The sequence below is a fragment of the Pelodiscus sinensis genome, chromosome 3, assembly GCF_052426305.1.
Source record: "Pelodiscus sinensis isolate ZL-2025 chromosome 3, ASM5242630v1, whole genome shotgun sequence".
Lineage (NCBI taxonomy): Eukaryota > Metazoa > Chordata > Testudines > Trionychidae > Pelodiscus > Pelodiscus sinensis.
Window position 1 is genome coordinate 148,172,471 of NC_143054.1, and position 26,110 is coordinate 148,198,580.

General features: G+C 48.5%; 2 protein-coding genes across 2 annotated transcripts in view; one reads left to right on the forward strand and one right to left on the reverse strand.

The window, feature by feature from the left end:
• RCOR3 (REST corepressor 3) overlaps positions 1-26,110 on the forward strand; it is a 460,088-nt gene that overhangs the window by 297,067 nt on the left and 136,911 nt on the right. The gene's annotated exons all lie outside the window — the stretch shown is intronic.
• The window catches only part of KCNH1 (potassium voltage-gated channel subfamily H member 1), a 269,858-nt gene that overhangs the window by 224,930 nt on the left and 18,818 nt on the right, over positions 1-26,110 (reverse strand). Inside the window, exon 3 of the mRNA XM_075925116.2 lies at positions 25,939-26,045. Coding sequence (XP_075781231.1) covers positions 25,939-26,045 — 107 coding nt within the window. The remainder of the gene's footprint in view (positions 1-25,938; positions 26,046-26,110) is intronic.

Sequence of the window (26,110 nt, forward strand, 5' to 3'; positions counted from 1 at the left end):
CCCCTCCTCCCCCCACCAAGCATGTCTGGTATTTTTTCTAAACGTACCTGGTAACCCTAGTATGAACTGATGCATGATAAGACCTCCCATTCCCCGCTCTTAAGTCGCACAAAAAAACCCCAATTTCTGCAAATGGAAGTAGGGTTGCCAGGTGTCTGGTATTGACCCGGACAGTCTGGTATTTTTGCCTCCTGTCTGGTAAAGAAAGTCAGAAAATACTGGATACCTGGACACACTCAGCAACCAGACCCAGACCCAGGTCCCCCTTCCCACCCACTTACCTGGTTCTGCTGGGAAGCTGTCTGGCCCAGAACAGGGAGACACAAGATAGCTGCTGGCTGATGGCAGCCTCTTAAGTCCAAAAAGCCTCTTAAAGGGGCTATGCTGGGCTTTTTTTTTTTTTTTTAGTTTCTTATATTTTTTTTGCTTAACAACTCTCAGGGTCCTTTTTTTTGCTTAAAACCTTAGGTCCCCTCTCCCCCCCCCCAACAGAATTTTTTCCCCAGTGTTTTTTTTTTTGGGGGGGGGGGGTTCGATATTTTTGGTTAAACCATCTGGCAACCCTAAATGGAAGTCAGCCACAGGAAAAAAAACTCCCTGCTTTAAGTTGTTTCGCTATAAGTCAAGTTTTTTGGAACATATCTTGGACTTATAGTGAGGGCGGCCTGTAGAACCAATGGAGTAGGGAAGGAATGTTGTAAGGAAGCATGCTGCACCTGGGTGGGGGGGAATGAAAACCATTGCACAATAGTTGCAATAGCCTTTGGAGTTATGCTGCATGAGGTTTACTATTCCTACCTAAGTAACCCAGCACTAAGAGAAATGGTGTCTAGTGATCTAAGGCCAGTCTACACTAGACCCAGCAACTCGACTTAAGATACTCAGCTCCAGCTACATAAAATACATAGCTAGAGTCGGCTTAAATTAAGCTGAGCTTGGTGGCATTCCCACAGCGGGAGGCCAATGGGTGCAAAAGCATCCCTTACTCCTCGCAAAAGGAAGCATACCAGATGCCAGTGGAGCACTCTCTGAGTTTGATTTAGCAAGACTCAACTCACTGAATTGAACTCTGAAAGATCGAGCATGGTAGCTCCAATCTTCTGTGTAGTGAAGACAAGCCCTGAGCGTAGGACTCATCAGAGACTGGATAGTATTGTGGATAAGGCACTGATCTAGATGTCAGGAGAGTTGGGGCCATTCCTTGGCCTGGACAAGTCATTTCTCTTTATGTCCCAATAGGCCAAGTGTTAAAATGAGGTAAACACTTTTTTCACCTAGTTTTTTCCCCAGTCTTGTCTCTTTGGGTTGGAATAGCTTTAGGACATGTCAGTCTTACTCTGGCTAGGTACAGTGTCTAGCACAATGAGGCCTTGACTTGACTGAATCCTCTGGATGCTAACATTCTGCAGATGTGAGGTAGGAGCTCCTAAATTCTATTACAGCAGGGCTACTCAACTTTGGAAGCCCTGGGGCCACAATGATACTCACAGCACATGCTGAGGGTTGCAACTTAAGTGTGGTTCCATATACATGCAAATAAACGCAAATAGCTTCTTTCACACTAGCGGGCATAAATACAAAGCATTTCCCACAATGCCCCAGCACTCCCCACACCTCCTCCCTGCGGGCTAGAAACGCCGACACCCTAACACGGTGTGTTCCAGCCAGTCCGTCCACCTGCGTCTTTCAGTATTCACCCCACCAGGTGAGGCCTCGCCATTGTGGACCATGTTCACAGTGGAGGCCATGTTCAAAGGATCCCACCTTCAGGCCATGTGATGAGCCACATGTAAACCCAAACCGCACCATGGACCGCAAACAAAGGGGCCACGGACCACTTGCAGCCCGCAGGCCGTGTGTTGAATAGCCCTGCATTACAGCTTCTCCCACTGTTTACAGTGCTCTAGCCACATCACCTGCTTTATTGCTCCCATTTAACAGGACAGGAAACTTTTATGTTTAAAAATGGAGTCTGACACCCTTCAAATAAGTAAGTGTAAATACTGTTTTTGCTGTAAAAAGGCCAATTTAAAAAAAAAATTACACTAGGTGATATTTATCTTTTTACAGAGTAAACCAAGGTTAATGTGGTAAACACAATGGAAATCGTGTTTGATGGCAAAGATGATGTTACTGACTGGTAAAAAACAGCACTCACAAATACAATTTTCAGATAAAAGTGCCAGTCACACACAGGGTAGTACTTTAGATGTAAAAGCTAACACAGTATGGGTATGTCTACACTACGGCACTAATTTGAACTAACTTAGTTCGAATTAGTTAATTCGAACTAAGCTAATTCAAATTAGCGCATCTAGACTTAAAAACTAGTTCGAATTAGCGTTATGCTAATTCGAACTAGCATGTCCACACTGAGTGGACCCTGAATCAAGGATAAGAATGGCCGAAAGCAGTGCCGGCAGGGCATCAGATTAGGACTTAGAGCGCAGAGCTGCTGTCTCAGGCTAGCCGAGGACTGTGCTTAAAGGGACCTGACCCCCACCCCGGACAGACAGTTCTCAGGGGTTCCCCACTTGCAAAGCAGTCCTGACTTGGAGTGCCCTGAGTGCCCACACTTGGCACATCACAGCACTCGGCCATCAGACCGGCTGCACTTGCCGCAGGCTGCCATCTGGGGGGGGGGGGGTCAATCAAGGGGCTTCAGGAGAGCTTCCACCCCAAGGAGCCCTCAGAGCCAGCCCAGTCCTCCCCATCGGGGGCTCGTACCCCATTCCTCCCTCACCTCCTTTCACTTACCCCTCCCTAGCCCCCCTTCCTGATGTACAAAATAAAGGACACGTGTGTTCAAAAATAGAAACTGTCTTTATTGAACAAAACTCTGGGAGACTGGGAAAAGGAGGTGGGAGAGGGGAAGAGAGAGGGTAGGAGAGGGGAGGGCAACTAAAATGATCAGGGGTTGGGAACAGGTCCCATATGAAGGGAGGCTAAAGAGACAGGGACTTTTCAGCTTAGAAAGAGGAGACTGAGGGGGGATATGATAGAGGTCTATAAAAGCATGAGTGGTGTGGAGAGGGTGCATAAAGAAAAGTTCATTAGTTCCCATAATATAAGGACTAAAGGACACCAAAGGAAAGGAATGGGTAGCAGGCTTCAAACTAACAACAGAAAGTTCTTCTTCACAAAGCAAATAGTCAACCTGTGGAACTCCTGGCTGCAGGAGGCTGTGAAGGCTAGAACAAGAACAGAGTTTAAAGAGAAGTGAGATAAAGTCATGGAGGTTGGGTCCATGGAGTGCTATTAGCCAGGGGGTAGAAATGGTGTCCCTGGCCTCTGTTTGTGGAAGGCTGCAGATGGATGGCATGAGACAAATGGCTTGGTCATTGTCTTCGGTCCATCCCCTCCAGGGTACCTAGTGTTGGCCGCTGTTGACAGACAGGCTACTGGGCTGGATGGACCTTTGGTCTGACCCAGTACGGCCATTCTAAGCTCAGGGCTCAGGGCTCAGGGTTGGGGGTCTCAGTGGACCACCTTGATTTTCATGCAAACCTGCTCCCGGGTGGCCAGGCTGGCAGCTATCCTGCCCTAGACGGCCACTTTCCTGTGCCTAGTGCGGAGGTCGTGGATGAGGTCCACGATGTCTGCACTAGACCAGGCGGGTGCCCATCTCTTGCGGACCTGGGCAGGCTCCCGGGAGCCGCCAGCCTGGTCCCGGGAAGAAGCGGAGGACTGGGTGGCAGCGGGTGGCTGGTTTGTGCTGTGCCAGGTGCAGGGTCTGCTGGCTGGGTGCTGGCAGGCTTGCACCTGGCATGGGCACCGTAGCCAGCCCGTGCCCCTTTAAGGGCTCCGGGGCCGGGAGGGGGGCAGAAGAGTTTCCCTGGTGGTGCCCAGAGTGGCCACCAGGGAAAGCTGGGGAGGGCTAGCCTCCCACTAGTTCGAATTAAGTGGCTACACAGCCCTTAATTCGAACTAGGCGTTAGTCCTCATGGAATGAGGTTTACCTAGTTCGAATTAAGCGCTCCGCTAGTTTGAATTAAGTTCGAACTAGCGGTTCGCGTGTGTAGCGCCTATCAAAGTTAATTCGAACTAACGTCTGTTAGTTCAAATTAACTTTGTAGTGTAGACATACCCTATGGCACTAGAAAAGCTAGAACCACATGCACGATCTTAATCAATTACAGACAGCTGAATTTCACTTACCTAGGAGTTACAGCATACCTTTACATTGTCCCCCTCAATATTTCAATATGCTCTATCATTTTTACATTGTCTCTTGATCTGGTAGGGCCATGTATTTAACCCTCTTGTGATCAGGTGGTGGGGAGAGGTAAATCACATTTTCAATACAAGTTCTAACTATGAACAGAGAGGAGTAGCTGACATTTGGCTATGTAAGTTAAAGGCACAAGCCTTACTACTAAACAGGCTGTATGCACTGAATGAGAACAAACCAGTTTAGTGTCTAGAAACACTCAGCACAGCGTGGTTATATTGACAGACAACTTTTCTGCAGTTGGTGCTACTTTACACTACAGGTTGAATCTCTCTAGACCGGCACCTTTGGGTCCTGACTGGTTCTAAATCAGGGAATTTTCCAGACCACAGGGGGTCAGTATTGTCTAGCAACATTACCAACATTTCCACTGCTTACTGGGCTGTTAGAGAACTTTTAGGGATAAACCAGAGCTAAATAACAGCACAGAACTCTGAGAGCCAGGACTGATAGCTTTAAACAAACTTTATGGGACCATGGGAAACTTGGTTACACCCATGAAAAGCAGTCATGCGGCTAAATGAAATCATTCTGGGAGATGAATGTTTCCAGACCAGAGTGTTCTGGACTAGAGAGGTTCAACCTACAGTCAAAAAGGTCAGATCTTTATGGTAATATAAAGACAAATTCTTTCAGCAGACTGCTGATGAAGTCATTGAAGTCATCCTGTTGTGCTAGAATCCTAAAGGGCAACTAAAAAAGAGAAAATGGTTTGGAACATGTTGCAGTACTGCCAGAGCTGGCTTGGTACTAATCCATTGGGGGCCCTAAGCAGGAATATTTGGAGGGCCTCACCCTGGTGCTGATCAGGGCCCTAAGCAACTGCTTAGTCTAATTTATGCCTACCACCAACTCTGAACACTACAGCAATTTGATATGATTTTTGTTCTATGAAGCTCTGATGTGCTGTAAAGGATCAGGAGATGGGAAGATAGGTAAATCTGAAGATTTTCCTAGCTTCTGCTTCTGATAAAAGAAGTGAAGAAAGTGATTGTATTCTTTGCAAAGCCATTTTCCATTAGACAAACTGCTGATAGCTCATTCTTGCAAACCCATTATCTGGGTAAAGTTGCCATGGTCAATGTGAACTAGTTTTATCAGTTTTATGAGTCCTAGCCTGTGACAGAGGGCTGAGAACCAACAGCTGAACCACCACTTGGTCACTTAACAGGCCTGAATGCAGGGGTGTGTGTGCGAAGGGTGTATACACCCCCTGTGACAGGGCAGACACCGCAGCCGCGCTCCCCCGCACTGAGTCGGGCGCCGGGGGGGGCGAGGCAGGCGCCGCGCCTGCAACCCCCCGCATGGAGCCAGGGGCCGGGACAGAAACCGGCCCGCTGGGGAGACAGGCGATCGGGAGAGGTCCGGCTGCGAGGGTTCCAGAGGGAGAGGATGAGCGGCTGCGCGGACGCTCCGGCGCGGCCGGATGACGTCAGGGGAGGCGGCGATGAGGACGCCCAGGAGGGCGGTACCGGGGGAAGTCCCGCCTTACGGCTCGGGCGGGGAGTTCAAAAAGGCAAGAGCCCCAGCCCGGAAGAGGCGAGGAGCGAGGAGAAGGATGGACCCCCACAAGGGCAGGAGGGCGCAGCGGAACCGAGACGCAAGGACCCTCGGCGGAGACAGAGACCGGGGGTAAGCCTATTCCCCAGCTGGGGAATTTCCCAGGGCTAAGCCGGGAAGAAGAGACCCAGGGTGGGGCCGTGGACCCCGCGAGTGGAGGGTCTGGGGGAAACTCGTCCCCCTCCACTATCCAGGGACTAACGTCCCTGTCTTAGGGCCCTGGGTCGGGGCTCGGAGTGTGGGAGGGCCCGAGCCCCCTTCCCGGCCCCCTCAGGCCCATCGGAGTACGGGCCGACAGCGCCCACAGCTAGGACCGCGGGCAGGCAGTCAGTCATAAGACAGGGAGGGCGCCCGAACTTGGGGTGACCTCCAGAAACTTGGGAACACTCGGTGACACGTGGTGGAGAATGTGGGCATGACCTGAGCCCCGGTTAGGGGGGCACAAAAAAAAAAAAATAGAGGAGGGAGAGGAGAACCCCCCCTTTTTTGTTTTCCTTTTTTTTGCTTTTTGTTTGTTTGTGTGGAAATCCACTAATTTCCCCAGGAAAGATGGATCTAAACAAAGTGGTGGACTGGCTGGTGGATAACCAGAAGCAATGGCAACAGCAGCAGACGCAAGCACTGCAGCAGTTCTTGGATAAACTCCGGGAACAACAGGCCGCGGCCAGCGGAACCAGTAGTAGGGCAGCGATGGGTGAGACAGCACCTTCCGGAGACCCTAGAGGAGGCCATCACCCTGATGGAACGCTTCCTCGCCACGGAAGGAAACGAAACCTCCCGCTCCCGGAGCACGCCGCGGGACCCCCATGCGGAGGGCCCTACCCCGGCGAGAGGCGGGAGTAAGCCTGCAGGAAACCAGGGGAGCCGGGCCACGACGGGCCAAACTATAGGGCGCGGACTGGCGCCCAGATGGAGCCGCCCGGAAGGGCGAGGTGCAGACACCGAAGGGCCAGCCCAGACCCCCGAGAAGGATGCACGACCCGAGGGGGGAGCGAAAGGAGCCTGCTATCAATGCGGACAGGAAGGGCACTTTAAGAAGGACTGCCCTCTCATGGACTGTACCTTCGGGCAAGGCCCTGCGCGAAAGGTAACCGGGGGTGAACCGGGGCGGGAGCAGATGATGCATGACATAAGGGTTAACGGACGTCGGGTGAGGGCGGTGCTGGACTCGGGGTGTGGACAGACGATAGTAAGGGCCAGCCTCGTGGGGGCGCGGGTGCCCCGTGGGCCAAAGGTATATATGAAGTGCGTCCATGGTGATGTCCACCCCTATGTGACGGCAAAGGTGGAGATTGATGACGGGAGGATAAGAAACTTATGTACGGTCGCGGTGGCCCCCCGCCTGGCGTACCCGGCACTACTGGGCCAGGATTGGCCCGGCCTAGGGTACCTGCTGAGCAGCTGGGGACGGGAGCCCCAGGACCTAGGAGGGGAAAGGAACAGAGGCCCTAGGTTTGCGGCCCATAGAGAGGAGGTGAGCGATCCGACACTTGGAGGAGAGGCCTCGAACGACGCTTGGTCGCAGACGCTCCGCCTAGACCCAGAGGAGGGCAACTTCCTCGCGCTACAGAGAGAAGACCCAACTTTGCAGCACGCTTGGGCCCAGGTAGGGGCGACCGGGGGTGGAGGCCAAGGAGGGCAGGGCCCTCGGTTTGAGGTCCAGGGAGACCGCCTATTTCGGGTCACACCACCAGAGAGGGGGATGGAGGAACGGCGCCAGCTGCTCGTACCAAAGCCCTATCGCAGGAAGGTGCTAGAACTCGCCCACGACCACACCTGGGCCGGACACCTTGGGGTAGAAAAGACGCAGCACCGGGTACTCCAGAGGTTCTATTGGCCAGGGGTGTATCAGGGCATAAAGAATTACTGTGCCTCGTGTCCCCAGTGCCAACAGACATCGACCGCAAGGGTACCCCCGGCCCCCCTCATACCCCTCCCCATCGTAGGAACACCCTTTGAGCGCATCGCGCTAGACCTGGTAGGACCACTGGAGAAGTCGAGCAGGGGTTATGTGTATATCCTGGTGATTATAGATTACGCGACCCGATTCCCTGAGGCCCTCCCGTTGAGGTGAGCAACCGCGGGGGCGATAGCGGAGGAATTGATGAGACTGTTCTCACGAGTAGGCCTCCCCAAAGAGTTGCTGACCGATCAGGGAACGAACCTAACATCAAAGATAATGACAGAATTATGTAAAGTCCTGCAGGTGCGGAAGCTACGGACGTCCGTGTACCACCCCCAGACGGATGGACTCGTGGAGAGGTTTAACCGCACCCTGAAGGAGATGTTACGCAAATTCGTCAAGGAAGACCCACGGGACTGGGACCAGCTATTACCGGCCCTGATGTTTGCGGTACGCGAAGTCCCCCAGGCATCGCTAGGTTTCTCGCCCTTCGAGTTACTCTATGGGCACCGACCGCGAGGGATCCTAGACCTAGTAAAGGAAGGCTGGGAGGAACAGAGAACGCCAACCTTGGGAGTAGCCCAGTACGTGGGCAAATTGAGAAAGAACCTCCGCAGGCTGGCGGAGTGGGCCCAAGAAAACCTAAAAAAGGCCCAGGAGAGGCAACAAGCCCACTACAACCAGAAGGCCCAGGTAAGAGCATTTGCACCGGGCGACTCGGTCCTCCTTCTGCTTCCGAAGTGGGACTCCAAGCTAATGGCTAAGTGGCAAGGGCCCTTCAAAGTAATGAGACAAGTCAGGCCGCTGGATTATGAGATATTAATTAACAGTAACTGAAAAGAGACACAGATCTACCATGTGAATTTACTAAAAAGGTAGAACCCTCGGGAAGCATTCCTAATTGACCCCCAGCCCCAGGATATCGAGTTCGGGCCCTGGGGCGAACCCGAGGTGGCCATAGGCCAGGCCCAAGTCGGGGAGGGGTTATCGCAGATCCAACGGGACCAGGTGAAGGCGGTACTGCAACAGTTCCAAGAAACATTAACCAGTCGCCCGGGACAGACACGAGAAGTTCACCACGAAATAGTAACAGAGGCAGGGAAGATAGTGCGGGACCACCTGCGGCCTGTACCCCGAAAGATGTGGAACACCGTAAAGAGGGAGCTGCAAGCAATGCTGGAATGGGGGGTGATTCGGGAATCCCGCAGCGAGTGGCGGAGCCCAATAGTATTAGTCCCAAAACCAGACGGAACAACAAGGTTCTGTATAGACTTTCGAAAAGTAAATGCCATCTCTCGGTTCGATGCATATCCCATGCCTCGCGTAGATGAACTACTTAACCGAGTGGGGAAGGCCCAGTACCTGTCAACGATAGATCTGACGAAGGGGTACTGGCAGATCCCCCTATCCCCCGAGGCACAAAAGAAAACGGCGTTCGCCACGCCTTTCGGGCTGTACCAATTCATAAACATGCCTTTCGGCTTACACTGGGCAGCCGCCACCTTCCAGAGACTAATGGACCATATATTGAGGGATCACTATGAGTACGCAGCCGCGTACATAGACGATATCGTCATTTTTAGTAGGTCGTGGGAACAACACCTCGAGCATGTCACGGCAGTGTTGGAGGTGCTCAGGCGGGTAAACCTGACGGCCAACCCGAAGAAGTGCCACTTCGGAGAGAGGGAGGTCTCGTACTTGGGATATACAGTAGGGAGAGGTCAACTTAAACCCCTGCTAAGTAAAATCCAAGCAGTACAGGAGTACCCAATCCCAACGACGAAGAAACAGGTCAGACAGTTTTTAGGGCTCACCAGGTACTACCGCCGATTTGTAGCCAACTTTGCGACAGCGGCAGCACCCCTAACGGACCTCACCAGGAAGGGGCAACCCCAGAACGTGAGATGGACCGAGCAATGTCATAACGCCTTCGAGAAACTGAAATGCGAGCTCACCCATGCCCCGGTATTGATCCAACCCGATTTTAATAAGCCATTCATCCTGCAGACTGACGCTTTGGAGCTAGGGCTAGGGGCGGTGCTGGCCCAAGAGGAGGAGGGGGCGGAACATCCCGTGTTGTACTTAAGTCGTAAGCTATTCCCCCGAGAAAAAGGTTACGCAACCATAGAAAAGGAAGCCTTGGCCTTGAAGTGGGCCATTGACTCTTTACGATATTTCCTCTTAGGGTCCGAGTTCACGCTGGTGACCGACCACGCACCCCTCCAGTGGATCCAGGGGATGAAGGATACGAACCCCCGCATACTCCGATGGTACCTGAGTTTACAACCATATAAATTTGAAGTAAAACACAGGTCGGGTACAGCAAACGGGTATGACGACTGTTTGTCGCGGGTACTGGAAGGGGGAGAACGGAAAGGGGGGGGGGATGGAAAGGAGTTTAAGGGGGGAGGGATGTGACGGGGCAGATGCCGCAGCCGCGCTCCCCCGCACTGAGTCGGGCGCCGGGGGGGGGCGAGGCAGGCGCCGCGCCTGCAACCCCCCGCATGGAGCCAGTGGCTGGGACAGAAACCGGCCCGCCGGGGAGACGGGCGATCGGGAGAGGTCCGGCTGCGAGGGTTCCAGAGGGAGAGGACGAGCGGCTGCGCGGACACTCCGGCGCGGCCGGATGACGTCAAGGGAGGCGGCGATGAGGACACCCAGTAGGGCGGTACCGGGGGAAGTCCCGCCTTACGGCTCGGGCGGGGAGTTCAAAACGGCAAGAGCCCCAGCCCGGAAGAGGCGAGGAGCGAGGAGAAGGACGGACCCCCACAAGGGCAGGAGGGCGCAGCGGAACCGAGACGCAAGGACCCTCGGCGGAGACAGAGACTGGGGGTAAGCCTATTCCCCAGCTGGGGAATTTCCCAGGGCTAAGCCAGGAAGAAGAGACCCAGGATGGGGCCGTGGACCCCGCGAGTGGAGGGTTTTGGGGAACTCGTCCCCCTCTACTATCCAGGGACTAACGTCCCTGTCTTAGGGCCCTGGGTCGGGGCTCGGAGTGTGGGAGGGCCCGAGCCCCCTTCCCGGCCCCCTCAGGCCCATCGGAGTACGGGCCGACAGCGCCCACAGCTAGGACCGCGGGCAGGCGGTCAGTCATAAGACAGGGAGGGCGCCCGAACTTGGGGTGACCTCCAGAAACTTGGGAACTTGGTGACACCCCCCCACTCCTCCCATTGTCCCCTAAGTAAGCATGAGGGAGCTCTGTTAGGGTAGTGGGTCCATGGCTCAAGATCAGCCAACTCCCTTCCCCTCACAATGGGGAGCCCATGCTGGCACTCCAGCTCTGCCCTGAGCAGTTGGAGCACCAGCACTGGCTTTCCACTGCTGGGAGGAGGGAGAAAGCCCTGAGCCTCGCTGCGCAATCCAGCTCGTGGGGAAGAAGTGCTCACCCTTCCCCACCTTCTTCCCTAGCTAGGGGAACAGCAACACATGGGGTGCTGCTTGGAGGCTTTCCCCATTGCTCCCATTGGCCAGAATCTGACCAATGGGAGAGGTGGGAGGCCGTGCCTGGGACTGGTGCAAAGTGGGAAGGCAAGTAAATCCCCCCTAACTCCCTCATGCATGGACCCCTAACCTCTAGCCCCCTCATGCAGCCCCTCCACTGAGTCCCTCCCCCGAGCCTGCTCCTGCACCCTTTCCCCCAGCCAGATACCCTGCCCCCACGTGCATACCTGCATCATCCCTAGCTCCTGCACCCTCCTCCTGGCCATATACTGCACCTTCCCTTGTTCTTGCCCCCACTTCTCTGGCCAGACACCTTACTTCCAGCCTGCTCCTGCACACCACCTCCCATCTAGACTTCACAACCTCACTCCCTCCTGCATTCCACTCCCACCCAGATCCTGCACCCCGATTCCTCTTGCTGGCAGCCCTATCCTGCACACTGAACCACACACCCCCATTTTTGTACCTCAGAACCTAGGGGGTACACAAATTCCACTAACCTTGGAACCCCAGAAAGGTAAATCTGGCCTATGGGAAGCCTTGAACCTCAGTCCTCCCTGTCCCTGTCCCTGTCCCTGTCCCTCTCCCTCCCCTGGTGAGGCTGGAGCACCAGAGGAGTGAAGTGTCTCAGTTGGGGGCCACGTCAGTGAGGGTTGGAGGGTTTTGGAGGGTTGTGTGTGGGGGGGGGGGGTTCTTGCCTCTCACTTGTGTGGTCTTCAACTGATTTTCTGTGAGTCTGTGGCCCCCTGACCCAAAAAAGATTCCCTGCACCTGCCACAAATAAAGAAAACATAGAACCTTTTGTGTTGGGCATAAATTAATATTTCACTTCATTTTAAAAAAAAATTGATAAACTAACGTGAGAAAGTTAAAGTGCTTAGTCTGTTTAATAATTTAATTAATATTTCCTTACTTGCTGCTCAAATTAAACTGTTCTCCCCAGCTGCAGCACTAGCAAAATGGTTCGGGTGTAATTATGTAATTAATAGTAAGTTTCCATTAGCAACTGGTGCTCCACGGAAAGGTTTGCATTGAGCCAGATGGCCATGGGCCAAAAAGTTTGAGAACCACTGTTAGGGGGATGAGAGACCACTGAGTTGCAGGGGGATGGGCGGGTGGCAGCATGGCAGGGCCGGGAAAACGGTGCCCCCACCACCCTTGAGGAACAGCCTAGGTCTGGCCCTGCTGGCTAGAAGTCCCGCCAAGCAAGTAGAGCAGTGTGGGAGAAAAATCAAATAACTCCAATTGTGTCTAAGGGGAGACTGTGCAGAAATCATAACTTTCTAAAAGAAAACTGCTGTAAGGGTTAAAAAGTTTTCCAGGCCTCTCTCCCTGTAACAGAGAGAAATCAAATTAGCTCTAATCAAAGACCCTTACAAATGACTATCTCAAATTCATGGATACTCCTAGTCTATCACAATTTGTCATGTAAACCCTTATCTTTGTCACAGTTTGCCTTGTAGACTCCTCCACTCAAGTTCTCATGTGGCTTTGTGTACTGTAAAAACTTACTTCTAGCACTCCTGGGGTGAACAGAAGTCTCAAAGTACTTCTGCTGAGACTTTGATATGTTAAAGAAGAACAATCCACAACTGAGCTGTCTAAGCATTCTGTATAAAGATTCCCTGAATCTGTCTGTCAGGGCTGCTGCTTCACTCTTGGAAGTGACAGCCTGCATGCATGCATCATAAAGTTTTCTCTTCTAAGTTTCTTTCCTGCCTCACTGATTTGACCTCCGGCCTCGAACCCTTCTGGGGGCTCTGTACCCCAGGGGAGCGAGATTTCCCCCTCAATTTGGTGTCAGAAGTGGGATGGCTTGGAACTCCAGTTGGAAAGGCTGATGACGGGGAATGGGAACGGACTACAGCGCGCATCTGGAGGGTAAGGGATCCATTTAAAATCCCCCGGTCCGCCTCCCTGTTCTCGTCACCAGCTGGACCGGCTGGCGGTAAGAGTCATCTTTTACTTAAAATTTTTGTTAAGAGGCTTGAGGGAAACTTAAAATGAAAACACTGGGTATAGCCAAATAGGGGTTGGATTTTGTTGTTGTTGTTGTTGTTTCTGACTGATTGGTGGCGAGTCCAAGCACATGGTTTTGAGTGAGTGAAGTCCGGAGGGGGACTGCAGCCGCACCAGTGCTGTCAGTGTCACTGCACAGCTGCTGAAAGCAAGGGCAGTTTCCCCCGGCACATAAGGAGTGTGAGTGAAGCTGACAGTTTGTGTGGACTCTCACACTATCCTTGGAGAGGGTAGTGTTGCTGGACGCCTGTACTATCCTTGGAGAGGGTAGTACTGTTGGGCTCCTGCACTGTCCTTGGACAAGACAGTGCTAACATGGATAAGATTGCTCCCTCAAGTCTGTCTCCTACTGAGGGAAAAGGTTTCTCACAGCCTGGGACTCCCTTGTCTCAGATGATCAGTCAGCTAGGAATTGCCTGCAGGTTTGAAACTAAGGAGACTTAAGGAATTATTGAGCATTTGGAATGGCTATACTCAGGGGAATTCCCAGAATACATGGCAACTAGAACTTTGACTTACAAAAGCTTGCTTATCTTAGAGTTTTCCTCGAGGAAAAACATCCTAACCAGATGGAATATTGGTGCCTCTGGGAGGATGTGACAGTAAAAAAAAAAATAATCAGAGCATTATGGCTAGCAAAAAAAGATTCTATTGAAAAGCTGCAGCAAGAATTGGCTACTCTAAAGAAACAGCTTGATTCCCCAGATGTGCCATCTGCACCCCCACCCCCTTTGGACCCTTGTCAGCTGAACATTCTTTCCTGTTATCTCCCTTTTCTCTTGTAAACCTTATGGGACCTGACTTGTTGTGTAAATTGGGTGCAAACCTTCTCTGTAGAGAGGAAGGGATATTTGTTGACCTTCCCCCCCATCAGACCCCAAAATTGATGGCATTACTACTCTCAGAGGAATCCGATGAGACCTCAGGACATACACCCCTCCTGGACCTCTCAGATGTCCCAGAGACATTGTGGGCAGCCCATTGTGAATGAAGTGGGGTTGCTAGCCTCTGCAACACCCGTGCAAATAACATACAGACACAACAAGCCTTTCCCAAGGGTAGCCCTGTATCTATTGGCTAGGGAGGCACAAGAGGGCATTAAGCCTGTAATCTCTCCCTCCTTAAACAAGGGATACTTGTTTATACAACTTCACCATGTAATACACCTATACTACCTGTGAAAAAGCAAATCTATAGATTTATAGAAGACCTAAGAGCCATTAATAAATTTGTAATCCCTAGATTTCCAGTAGTACCTAACCTGGTTTTCTGTAATAGATTTATGTTCTGCCTTCTTTTCTATTCCAGTGCATAAGAATTCCCAATTTCTCTTTGCCTTTTCCTTTCAGGGTCATCAATTAACCTGGACATGTTTTTGTAAAGTTATTGTAAAAGCCCTACTCTGTTTTCTCAGTTTTTAAAAAGCTGACCTTAACTCTCTCTCTCTTCCCTGCAGTTCAGTATGTTGATGATGTGTTAATTGCTAGTGAAACTGAGGAAAGATGTAAAACTGATACCTCCTATGTGTTAAAGTGTCTTGCTAATAAGGGTCACAAGGCTTTCAAAGCCAAATTGCAATTTGTAAAACAAAGAGTTCAGTACTTGGAACATTTACTTTTAGGAGATGGCCGCCAGTTAACACCTGAGCGAATCTCAAGTTTTTTTCATTCCTCACCCTTTCACCAAAGTCAGGTATACAAATTTCTGGGTACTGCAGGATATTGCAGACAATGGATTCCTAACTTTTCTGGACTCACCAGGCCCCTTACTATTCTACTCTTAATCTTAGCTCCTGACCCAGTGACCTGGTCCCCAGAATATAAATCTGCTTTCCTTTCCCTTAAAACTCTTCTGCACAGTGGGCTTACCTAAATATAGCAAGCCTTTTACTCTGTTTTGTCATAAACAGGATGGAATTGCAGCTGGAGCTCTCTGTCAACCCCTTGGACCCACACCTCGTCCAGTAGCTTATTTTTCTGCAACACTGGACTCAGTAGCCCGTGGGTTCCCACTTTGTCTGAGGGCAGTTGCAGCTACTGCTGAATTACTTTAAAAAGGCCCAACCTGTCACATTAGGCCACAGCATTATCTTACAGGTCCCTCATGCTGTCTCTGCTCTCTTACAGTGATACCGCACCCAGCACCTATCTGTTCAGAGACAAACCCTGTATGAGAATGTTATCCTCTCTTCCCCAAATGTGGTAATTCAAAGATGTAATGTACTTAACCCAGCTACTTTTTCTCCTTTACCCTCTACTGGTAAAGCACATACCCATAACTGTGAAGAATTGCTTGAGCACTGTGTAAAGCCCCCAAGATTTGTCTGATCAACAGCTGGAAAATGCAAATCTTGTATTGTATACTAATGGCTCATATAAAAGAAATTCAGTTGGTAAACTAAAGGCTGGATATGCAGTGGTCTCAGATAATAATGTTTTAAAGGTTCTTTTCTCTTCCAGGAATCAAAATCAGCTCAGGCTGCTGAGCTCATCGCTTTAATTCGTGCTTGCCTTTTAGCGTCCGGACAGTCTGCTGCCATTTATACTGATTCAAACTATGCTTTCTCTGTCATGCCACAGGACAAATTTGGAAACAACGAGGTTTCCTTACCTCCTCTGGCTCCGCTATCTCTCATGGTCCCCTTATCTCCCAACTCCTTGATGCTATTCAGCTACCCACATCCCTCTCTATTACCCATTGCCCAGCCCACACAGGTGCCACTGATCCTGTTTCTCTGGGTAATGGGAGTGCTGATGCAGCAGCCAGACATGCGGCAGCACATGGACCTCTGGCTCCCTTTCAGATTCTGGTCTCTCTTTCCCTCCCTGTTTCTTTGCAGGACCTGATAGAACTACAGCAAGCTGCTCAACCTGCAGAGAAAAACCTTTGGGAGAAAGCAGGCTGCTCCTTATCCCCAGCTGGGATAATGGGTGCACCTGATGGCTGCCCAGTTGCCCCAAAAATCTCTCACACGGCAGCTTGCTCAGGTGTCTCATCAAATGACACACATGAGCAAAAGGGGGGTGGCCTCACAAATCCCAAAACAATGGTACGCCCCAGGCATGCACCTAGAAGCTGTCTCAAGAATATCTAATTCATATCTAATTCATGTGTGATTTGTAAGCAGTTTAATGTTGCAGGAGGCCCACAGGCTAGCAGCCACATAGAAAGAAGAAACCTAGACATAAAATGACGGTTAGGAGAGCTTGCACCTGCAGGTAAAGGAAGCCCTCCCAGTATCTACTGATGTACCGTGCCACAACATCCAACCAGGCGACTACGTGTTCGTGAAGGAACATCGCAAAAAGAATTCCCTGACAGCCCGGTGGGAAGGACCGTTCCAATTGCTGCTCATCACCCACACAGCAGTAAAGGTGAAGGAGCGCCGCTCGTGGATCCACGCAAGTCATGTACGCCGAACTGCAGATCCAACAGAGCTGATTGACCCCGTCACCCAGGACCCCTCCCTGGAGGAATCACCTGAGGACGAGGTTCAGCGGACCGAGGCGGCAGACTCTCAAACCAGACTGTTACCAAACCGGCCTCCACCAGGAGCTTCGAGGTACAACCTGAGAGGTAGGACTGTACCAGCAAAGACCTACAGGTGAGCCTGGAGCCCTGTAGCTCTCACAAAGGGAAATCCATTCCAGTATTGAGTGAACTAAGAGACTACGAAATCTCGAAGAGTGCCTGCAGAGGCAAGCCAAACAATACTAACTGATTAAGCTTAGTTAAAGAGACTGCTTTGCTAGTTGCTAGCTAATTACTATATTATTATTATTATCCTTTCTACTTTAGAGACTTAAGATACTATAATAAGATGGGGATTGTTTTCCTTCTTTTAGTAGTCAGAATAGCCTTAGTATATAACTTTCCCCACACTTATCGGGAAGCCCTGCAGAAGGTTTGTCCCTCACCAATGCAAGTGACTGTTGGATATGTGAACAGCTTATAAAAGGCTCTGAAGGCCTTTTACCATTACAGTTTATCCCAACTCCTGCCTCCCTGTGGACCAGACCCCTAAAAATTCAGATCTACTGGTAGTCAGTACTCTACAGGAGAGCGGGAGTGGGTAGATGCCCAGAATGATAACACTGTGCCAGAAGTACATAGTCATGGGGGGGAACAGGCAGATTTGGCATAAAAATCTGATTGCCTCAGGGATTCCCCTTACTCAAGCATTACATCCATCAGGGAATGCTTCCCTTATGTTTTAAAAGCAATATTGGCACTGGTAAAGATCTGGGGGTGAATGGGCAGTGGATCATTTACCCAACTGATAAAGAAAACCTCCCTCTAAGATAAGAATTCATCCCAGCAAAAGAAGAATACCTAAGAATGTCTAGAATAACTTTGAGTAATACTCCAATAGGAGTATTAAAGGGGGGAATTGTGGGAGAAAAATCAAATAACTCCAATTGTGTCTAAGGGGAGACTGTGCAGAAATCATAACTTTCTAAAAGAAAACTGCTGTAAGGGTTAAAAAGTTTTCCAGGCCTCTCTCCCTGTAACAGAGAGAAATCAAATTAGCTCTAATCAAAGACCCTTACAAATGACTATCTCAAATTCATGGATACTCCTAGTCTATCACAATTTGTCATGTAAACCCTTATCTTTGTCACAGTTTGCCTTGTAGACTCCTCCACTCAAGTTCTCATGTGGCTTTGTGTACTGTAAAAACTTACTTCTAGCACTCCTGGGGTGAACAGAAGTCTCAAAGTACTTCTGCTGAGACTTTGATATGTTAAAGAAGAACAATCCACAACTGAGCTGTCTAAGCATTCTGTATAAAGATTCCCTGAATCTGTCTGTCAGGGCTGCTGCTTCACTCTTGGAAGTGACAGCCTGCATGCATGCATCATAAAGTTTTCTCTTCTAAGTTTCTTTCCTGCCTCACTGATTTGACCTCCGGCCTCGAACCCTTCTGGGGGCTCTGTACCCCAGGGGAGCGAGATTTCCCCCTCAGCAGCAGGCAGACGCAGCCAAAGGAGTGGGGAGCCATAGTGGCCGTGCTGCCCACCATGATCCCAGAAGGTAATTTCTATAAAACTTTTATTACTGTATACATTTTTAGTATGTTAAAATAAAATCATTTTACCAATCACTGTTTCCACTCAAACTTTTCATTAACCTCTCTTATGCACACTCATTGCATGACTATTTTGAATTCTTTTATATTTAAAAAAATTGTGGTTCATATTTATCAAAAAAAGCACACACATCCCCCACAGAAATTCCTACATATGGGCCTGCTCAGACACCATTCATTTTCCCCAGGATAAAGCTGGTGTAACCCACACACCTAGGCTATGTCTACACTCGCAGCTTCTTGCGCAAGTAATATGCAAATGAGGCTAAGCGTGGAATATCTCCATGCCTCATTTGCATACCTAATGAGCCACCATTTTTTTCAGCAGAGGCTCTTGCACAAGAAGGGGCATCTACACTGCCCCTTCTTGCGCAATACCATTACACCTATTACTTTTCAGGAAGAATGGCATTGCACAAGAGTGTTTTTCTTGCGCAAGAAGGGGCAGTGTAGACGTTCCTTCTTGCACAAGATCCTCTTCTGAAAAAAATGGTGGCTCATTAGGTATGCAAATGAGGCTTGGCGATATTCCACGTTTAGCCTAATTTGCATATTACTTGCGCAAGAAGTCGCGAATGTACACATAGCCCTAGTGTGGTTACTGAGTACTGCAAGTGGCACCTAGACCACTGCAACAGTTAAGATCAAGAGACCTCTACAGCATGGGCTGGGAGCCAGCTGGCTTTTAGCTCAGAGGGTCCTATAGTCAGCTCCCAAGGTCCCAGATTCAAATCCGCCTTGGTGGCAGTTACACTGGCAGGGTCTAAATAATGGTTTAGAAGGGCTGAGGGAGGACTGTCACATTATTGGGTTTTATAATGAGCAGACAGATCACTGCTGCACCGGGGGGGAGGGGGTGTTTGCCCCAAAGTCTGTACAAAGTGGGCCATGTGAGGTGTCAAACAAAAACGTATGTTCTACTGATTCTATGTTTGCTACTCATGTACTTGTGTGATGTTTGTATGTGGAGTTTTGAATATGGACTCTGTGCTGGTACTGTGATTGTTCTCCGTCTGAAGTTGAGCAATGGGCCTGGACTGCCTGTCCTGAGGAAGGAATGTCCAATGAATGACTATGCTAATTAGCACAGCTCCAGGAACAATGGCTCTCAGGGTGGCCAATACACACCTGAGGAATGCGTCTGGAAACCTGCAAACCAGCCAGCACATAATGGCTGCTGACATGTGAAACACAGATAGGTCACTTGGCCATGTGACCAGCTCCACCTTGGGAGGTATCAGGAATGGATAGAAAATGCCATGAGGCAGTTTCCATCTCATCTTCAAGCTTGCTACTGATCCCAGATGCAGCCTTGCGAGGGACAGAGAGTCGGGAAGGACTGCTCACCTATCCTGACATAGGATGTACACCCAAGACTTTTAAGCTAGCAGTCTGCTAAAAGCCTGCATCATGAACTTGGTGACTGGTGCATGTAATGTATTCTTCTTAACAACCTTACTCTCAACTTTTCCTTTCTTTTATTAATAAATCTTTAGATTTTAGATTCTAATGGATTGGCTCAGTGTGCTCTTGTGAGTAAGATCCAAAGTGTAAACTGACTAGGAACTGTGGCTGGTTCTTTGGGACTCAGAGGATTAGGTAGGTCTTCGAGGTAGGTGAGATCGGGTTCTATAACCTCTCACCTGTGTGTTGGTCTAGGGCTGACTGTGGCACAGGGACAGCTGGGGTTTCTGAGGGGTTTTGCTCGTGAGGCTTCCTGCTGGCCAGATTGGCAGCTGAAGCACTCTGCATGAATGGCTTGTGGCCTAGGTGGGAAAGGTCTCCAGTCAAGGGCTGTAAGTAGCTCTGGTTTTGAGCAATTTGCTCTGAGCTGACGCCCTCGGCGGTGCCCAGACCTGGCCCGGCCCATCACAAGGACTAACAAGAGAATTGGCCTGTTGACACAGGAGGTATAATGTAGCAGAGGAATGAAGTGTGGAGGGGCAGGATAGAGGGATCTCTGGGAACAGAGATCTCTTCCCTCTTCACGGCAAAAAAACGAGAGAGACTGAAATTATATTGTCTCTGGATCAGCAAAGTAGTACGAAGAGCAAGCGTAATCAAAACACCCCAGTGCAGTTTAACTGAAGGTCTCAGAGTCTGTGTAGACAGATCAGAAAATAGGAGCAAGACAGGACCTGGTGACAGAGCCATGAAAGGTGTTCAACCTTCCTAACACAAACTGAAGTTATGAATATGTATTTTACAGGGGATGAAAGGCACTGGGTTTGTGATTTCACAAAACATTGGGTAGGTCCCACAGCTAGGTAATCCTCAACTATGTCAATTTATAGTAGCTGAGTTCTGTGAATTTATGAACTGATCCAAATCAGGGGTGGAGAAAGTGAAGGAAGGGGTCACAGACCAGCTCATAAATCATTGTGAGAGTCATGCTGCAAACACCACAGTCCTACTGCACCTTGCTGCCAGAGGTTCTGCTGAAGTCAGGTGTGCAAAATTCACCCACAACAGGGGGTAAGCACAAGTCCTATCACCATTTCAGTGATTTTAATGCTGTAGAAATGGGGGGGGGGGATTTCACTGTACAGAAAGCACTAAACTCAGTAATATGCATGTACAGAATCTGTCTGGGCTTATATACTATTCTTCTGGGTATTACCCGAATGCCTCCTTGTGCATTGAGAGGTGCATGATAGAAAAAAATGTCATTAACTTAATAAGCAGATAGTATTATTGATGAAACACACCCAACCCACATACAGCCAAGGAATCAGATTGTTCACAAGTGAAAAGAACAGGACCCAGGGAGGATAAATCCATACTCCCAACACAATAGCCAGGACTTCAGCATATGTTCCAGCATATCAGTCACAGCTCTTCGAAGCCACTTAGTAGAGTACTAAGGCTGCCTAATTGCCAAGCCTGTGGCTCATCCCTTGGCCTGCTCCTTTCCTGGATCATCCCTTGGCCTGCCTCTTTCATTCTCCTTTAGAAGACTCCCTTCTATGGCTGCAGCTCATCCCACCCCTCACAATGCTTCAAATTGGTTTGCAAATGGCACAGAGATCCTGGCTCAGACCTGGGGGACGTTTATGTCTACGTGCTTATGGATGTGATCACAATAAAATCCCCTCTTAGGCCAAAAAACCAGAAGCTGCCATTCACAGCTGAATAAAAACTATGCATCTGAAAGTGTCCGTTAGCTGGAGAGAAGCTTCCTCATTCAACTCCAGGAAAACTACTAACTAGTATATTTTGCTTCTCAGCTTGGTGTGTTTAACCATGGAACTCTTATGTCTAGCCCAGTGTTCATCACTACAGCATTCTTCCACTAGGGCACTGCTACATACTAGTCCAGGGTTGGGCAATAATTTTTGATGGAGGGGCCGCTTCAAAATTTTGGAAAGTGGTCGAGGGCTGCACTCTTCAATGATATTAATGGAGGAGATGCGGGGTCTGGGATGGAGGTTGAATGCAGAGGGGAACTTGGGGTAAGGGACTGGGGTGCAGGAGGGAGACTAGAGTCTGGGAGGGAGTTGGGATGAAGCAGGCAGTTGCGACCTAGGGCAGGGGACTGGACCTCGGATAAGAGGGGATTATGATCTGGGGTAGGAGATTGGGGTGCCAGATCTGAGAGGGGGTATGGGTGCAAGAAGGGGACAGAAGGTTTGGGTATGTTGAGTGGAGGGGGGCAGAGAGGAGCTGGGGTACCAGAGGCAGGCCGTGGCCAGGAGATTTACCAGCCAGCAGCCAAACCAGCCTGCCTACCTGCAGAGCTAAGGGTTACAGAGCTTAAAATGTTTCCCAGACAGCCAGCCTGCCTGCCTGCTTGTCTGACCACGTGCTTCAGTGAATAACTGAGCTGAAGAGAGGAGGCGTGGTTCTTCTTGGCTGCCTGTTATTCAAATAAACAGCTCCCATTGGCTGGTTTCTGGCCAGAAACCGGCCAAGGGGATTGTGCTGGGGGTAGCGCCGGAAGCCGCCCTCCTCCCCTCCCATTTTGAAACAGAAATGGAGCCCAGCACCTGTGTTTCTTCATGGCACACAGGGCTGCAGGGGAGTCCGCCTGTGGCTCCCCACTGCCTCCACGGGCCATATCTGGTGGTTTGGATCTGGCCCGTGGGCCGTATTTTGCCCAGGTCTGTACTAGACAGTATTCATTTACTACACAAAAATGTCTTCCTTGCAGTTCACATTTGGCATATAAAATTCCATTCTTACAAACCCTCATATACCACTGTTTCAGATGTAAGAGAAATAATGGAAGGCAAGACAAACCTACCCCTGCATTGTTTGTAACCCAAATCCTAGAGCTGTGTATTAAAGTGCTGAAAGCAGATAATAAAACAGACTCGGAGGTACAAGTGTGATTTACTAATCCATTTTCATTTGTAGACTGAGAGAAGTGTAAAAAGATCAAAGCCACACACTTCAAAGAGTGAAAAGTAAAGTACAGGCAGTCCCCGGGTTACGTACAAGATAGGGACTGTAGGTTTGTTCTTAAGTTGAATTTGTATGCAAGTCGGAACTGGTACATATTGTAGGGGAAACTCTAGCCAAACATTTCTCCAGAGCTCAGTTCTATTCTCCTACACCTCACTTCCCTCAGTCCTTTATTCTCAAGCTGAGGTGTCTGCTGAGAAAAGCCGCTCCGCATCTCCCTGGTCTGCTGGGGGGGGGGGGGGACGCTAGCTTCACGTCTCCCTGGTCTGCTGGGGGGAAGCAGCTAGTGCGGGGTTGCCTCACCCCGTTTGTAAGTAGGGATCCGATGTAAGTCGGATCCATGTAACCCGGGGACTGCCTGTAGACTTGGAAAGCCATTTGAGTGTTCATCTAACGATATTATTGAGAACAGAGTATATTGGACCTGACCCTCAGCTGCTCTAAATCTGTACAGATTCCTTGACTTATGCAGCTGCATCATTGCTTTAATTTTCCTTAAACATTCAGAACATTGACACCACTAAAATCTATCTCTAATAAAATAATGGCATAAAACCGTTCAAGCGGCTTCTTCAAGTTCTTTTAAGCCTGTGTGTTGGCTCTGGGAAATTCTTTGTTTATAAATTGCCTTCAGAGGGACAACTTCTTCCCTCAAACCCACCAGTGCCCCCCATTGGGTTTCACCCAGTGTAACTATGAGGAAAATGTAGTCTCTGCACACCTGGTCATTGTAACTGCTTGCATTTCATGAGCAGACTTTCTACAGTTACAGCTCTATAAAGCAATATCTTAAATAACCAATATATGTTTCCACATATGTATCCTGAATTTTTTTTTAAATGAATATAAGACTAATGTTCTCCCTAATCTTTTCCATCCATGTGCAGATTTTTTCCATCCATGTGTGGAATAATTTTTTATGTGCACACCTCTAGTAGAAGCAAAAACCTAGCTGTGGGTGCCCTGCTAATCTGCTGCATGGTATTGGAATCTTTCCTGGGTGGCCACACAAGCACCAGGCTTATAGGGAACACTCTAGAAGCCTATGAAATCCTCACCAAACCTTAAAGTTCAGTGAAGAGTAGTACTCCTGTATACTTAAAGAAGTACCAACAAATACTAACATGAAGGCAGAATATGCACTCACTATCTTTAGGATAGACACATCATAGAATGCCAGAGGCTAAATCGTTATTGTGAATGAGCATAGGCTTATAGTCATGCTACACTAGCACTGCAATGGTATGAGCTTGCCTACGAGGGCCACTGTTTTTTTTTTTTTTTAAGTGCTGCAAAGTAAATATTGACATCGGGTCACTGCTTTTAAGACTGTGATGTCAGTAGTGTATGCCAGCCCTGGTTAAATAATTAAATGACTTCTATCATTGACTATATGCCTGCTCCCATTTAAAAATCAATGGTTTAGAATCATGATATAAATCTCCAAAAAAACAGAGTGTGAGCAGAGAAGAAATTACCATTTATAAAGCTATCATGTATGAAATGCATGTCAACGTGCTGATTAGTCTCCAATACACATTTATGACACAAACTTTGTTTTGTATTTTTTCTTCAGCTCATAAGTTACATTTAAAAGCAACTAAGAACACATTAAATAGAGTGATCATCTACACTTTTCAGAAAAAAATGTTTATTAATGGCCTTTTTCTAATTTTTTCAAAATATTGTTTATACGGTAAGAAAAATAGAACTATTTATTTTTCCATCCCCCTATATCAGTGGCTAGGAGGGGAAAGGGGTAACAAAAAGAGCAAAAACTGGTTTAAGAATGGGAGAAAAAGTATTAAGGAAAGAATTAAAAAAAAAAAAAAAAAAAAAAAAGACGTGTTCAAAGCCAAAACTTTGTTGTGAAAAGCTTCAGGGGAAAAACTGTCCTTTACAAAACCCACTGAATGAAAGTTAATTTTAAAGTTTCCACATTTTCCATGAAATATACTCCATGGTTTGATCAGCTCTACATCAGTATTTATCCAGAATTAATATTCCAAATAAGCAACTGCTTTATATGATCACAAATGGGGGCTAGGGATACAGGGAAGAAAGGGTTGTGGTCTATGTAATAATGAATGAGGGAGAGAGATTAGCCACAAAACACTCTCTCTTTTAAGAGACAATACATGCTATGAAAAAATTTTAAGCACCTCTGCCTTATGTTGTATCTTGGGTCTAGTGATGTGTGTTCTCTCATGGCCCGTGCCATAATAGATCAGGAATCTCTAATATGACTACAGCTTGAACATATAACTTTGTAATCATGGCCTATGTTGTATCCTGAAAAGCAATAGGAAACAAAATCTCAAAGTCTAAAAAGTGGGATCCTTCATTAGGTTACCCCCAATGTGCAGTCATTTGGGGACTCTCCCCTAAAACTCTTTTTTAGGTCAGGAGCCCTACGAACAATACCATGAAATTTCAGATTTAAATAGCTGAAATCATGACATTTACAATTTTAAAAATCATGTGACCATGAAACTGGCCAAAATGGACCATAAATTTGGTATTACCCTTCAGTGGCCTATGTGGAATGATTGATTTTCTCAGGTTGTTACACTACAGCAGGCAGTAATTGACAGTTTCAGAAGAGAGATCAAGGGCCATCTATAAAGAATGACTAGATTACCCTAAAGAACTTGTTCCTGCTATCAAGCCTGATGTACATTGCAGCAGCCTGTATTGTACTTGTTCTGTGAGTAAAGTAATGATCTCCTCCCTATTAAATGCTACAATCAGCAGAGATTCTTGTTTGAGAAGCCCCCTGGATTTAAACTGAAAGCAGCTGCTAGCAGGGTTTTTTTTATCAGTGACCTTTCACTAGGAATGGATTCCCTCACTGATCTGACAAAGCCCAAATGTGTTAATCTTTTAAACTAAGTAAGTTAGTAGGTTTGTATTTAGAGTGGTCAGGTTGGATCGGTGGATTTTGTCATCATCATGGTATAGTTCACATAGTGTTATTTATTGAAATCTAATGTTGAAGCATTGAAATATTGTTCTGAAAGCTGAAGTAGTTGTAAAATTATAGATGTGAGCAAGCGAAGGCCTCAATCCTGCAATATGGGCAGACCCCTGAGCCCTTGTCATGGCTGGAACTCTGTACAGGTGAAAGGTTTTTCCCTCATGGATAATACTTCAGAATCTATTATTAACATTAATTGAATAAGACTGAAGTCTCCCCAAGTAGCAAACTGGCAGCTTTCATGAGTATTAAAAAAATATTCACCCCCCACTAACAATCCCCTCCCCCTTTACAAACAAAAAAAAACAACTTACTGTTCTTTTTGTACATCAAGATTTCAAAGGAGTTCATTTCATAGTTCTCAAACGTTTGCCGGACCTTATCAATCGTGTCTTTGTCTGTCAGCTCCCCATACATAAAACTGCAAACAAACCAAGGAATTCAAGTAAGATACTAGAAAGACATATAAGGCCATTTGTTTACAGT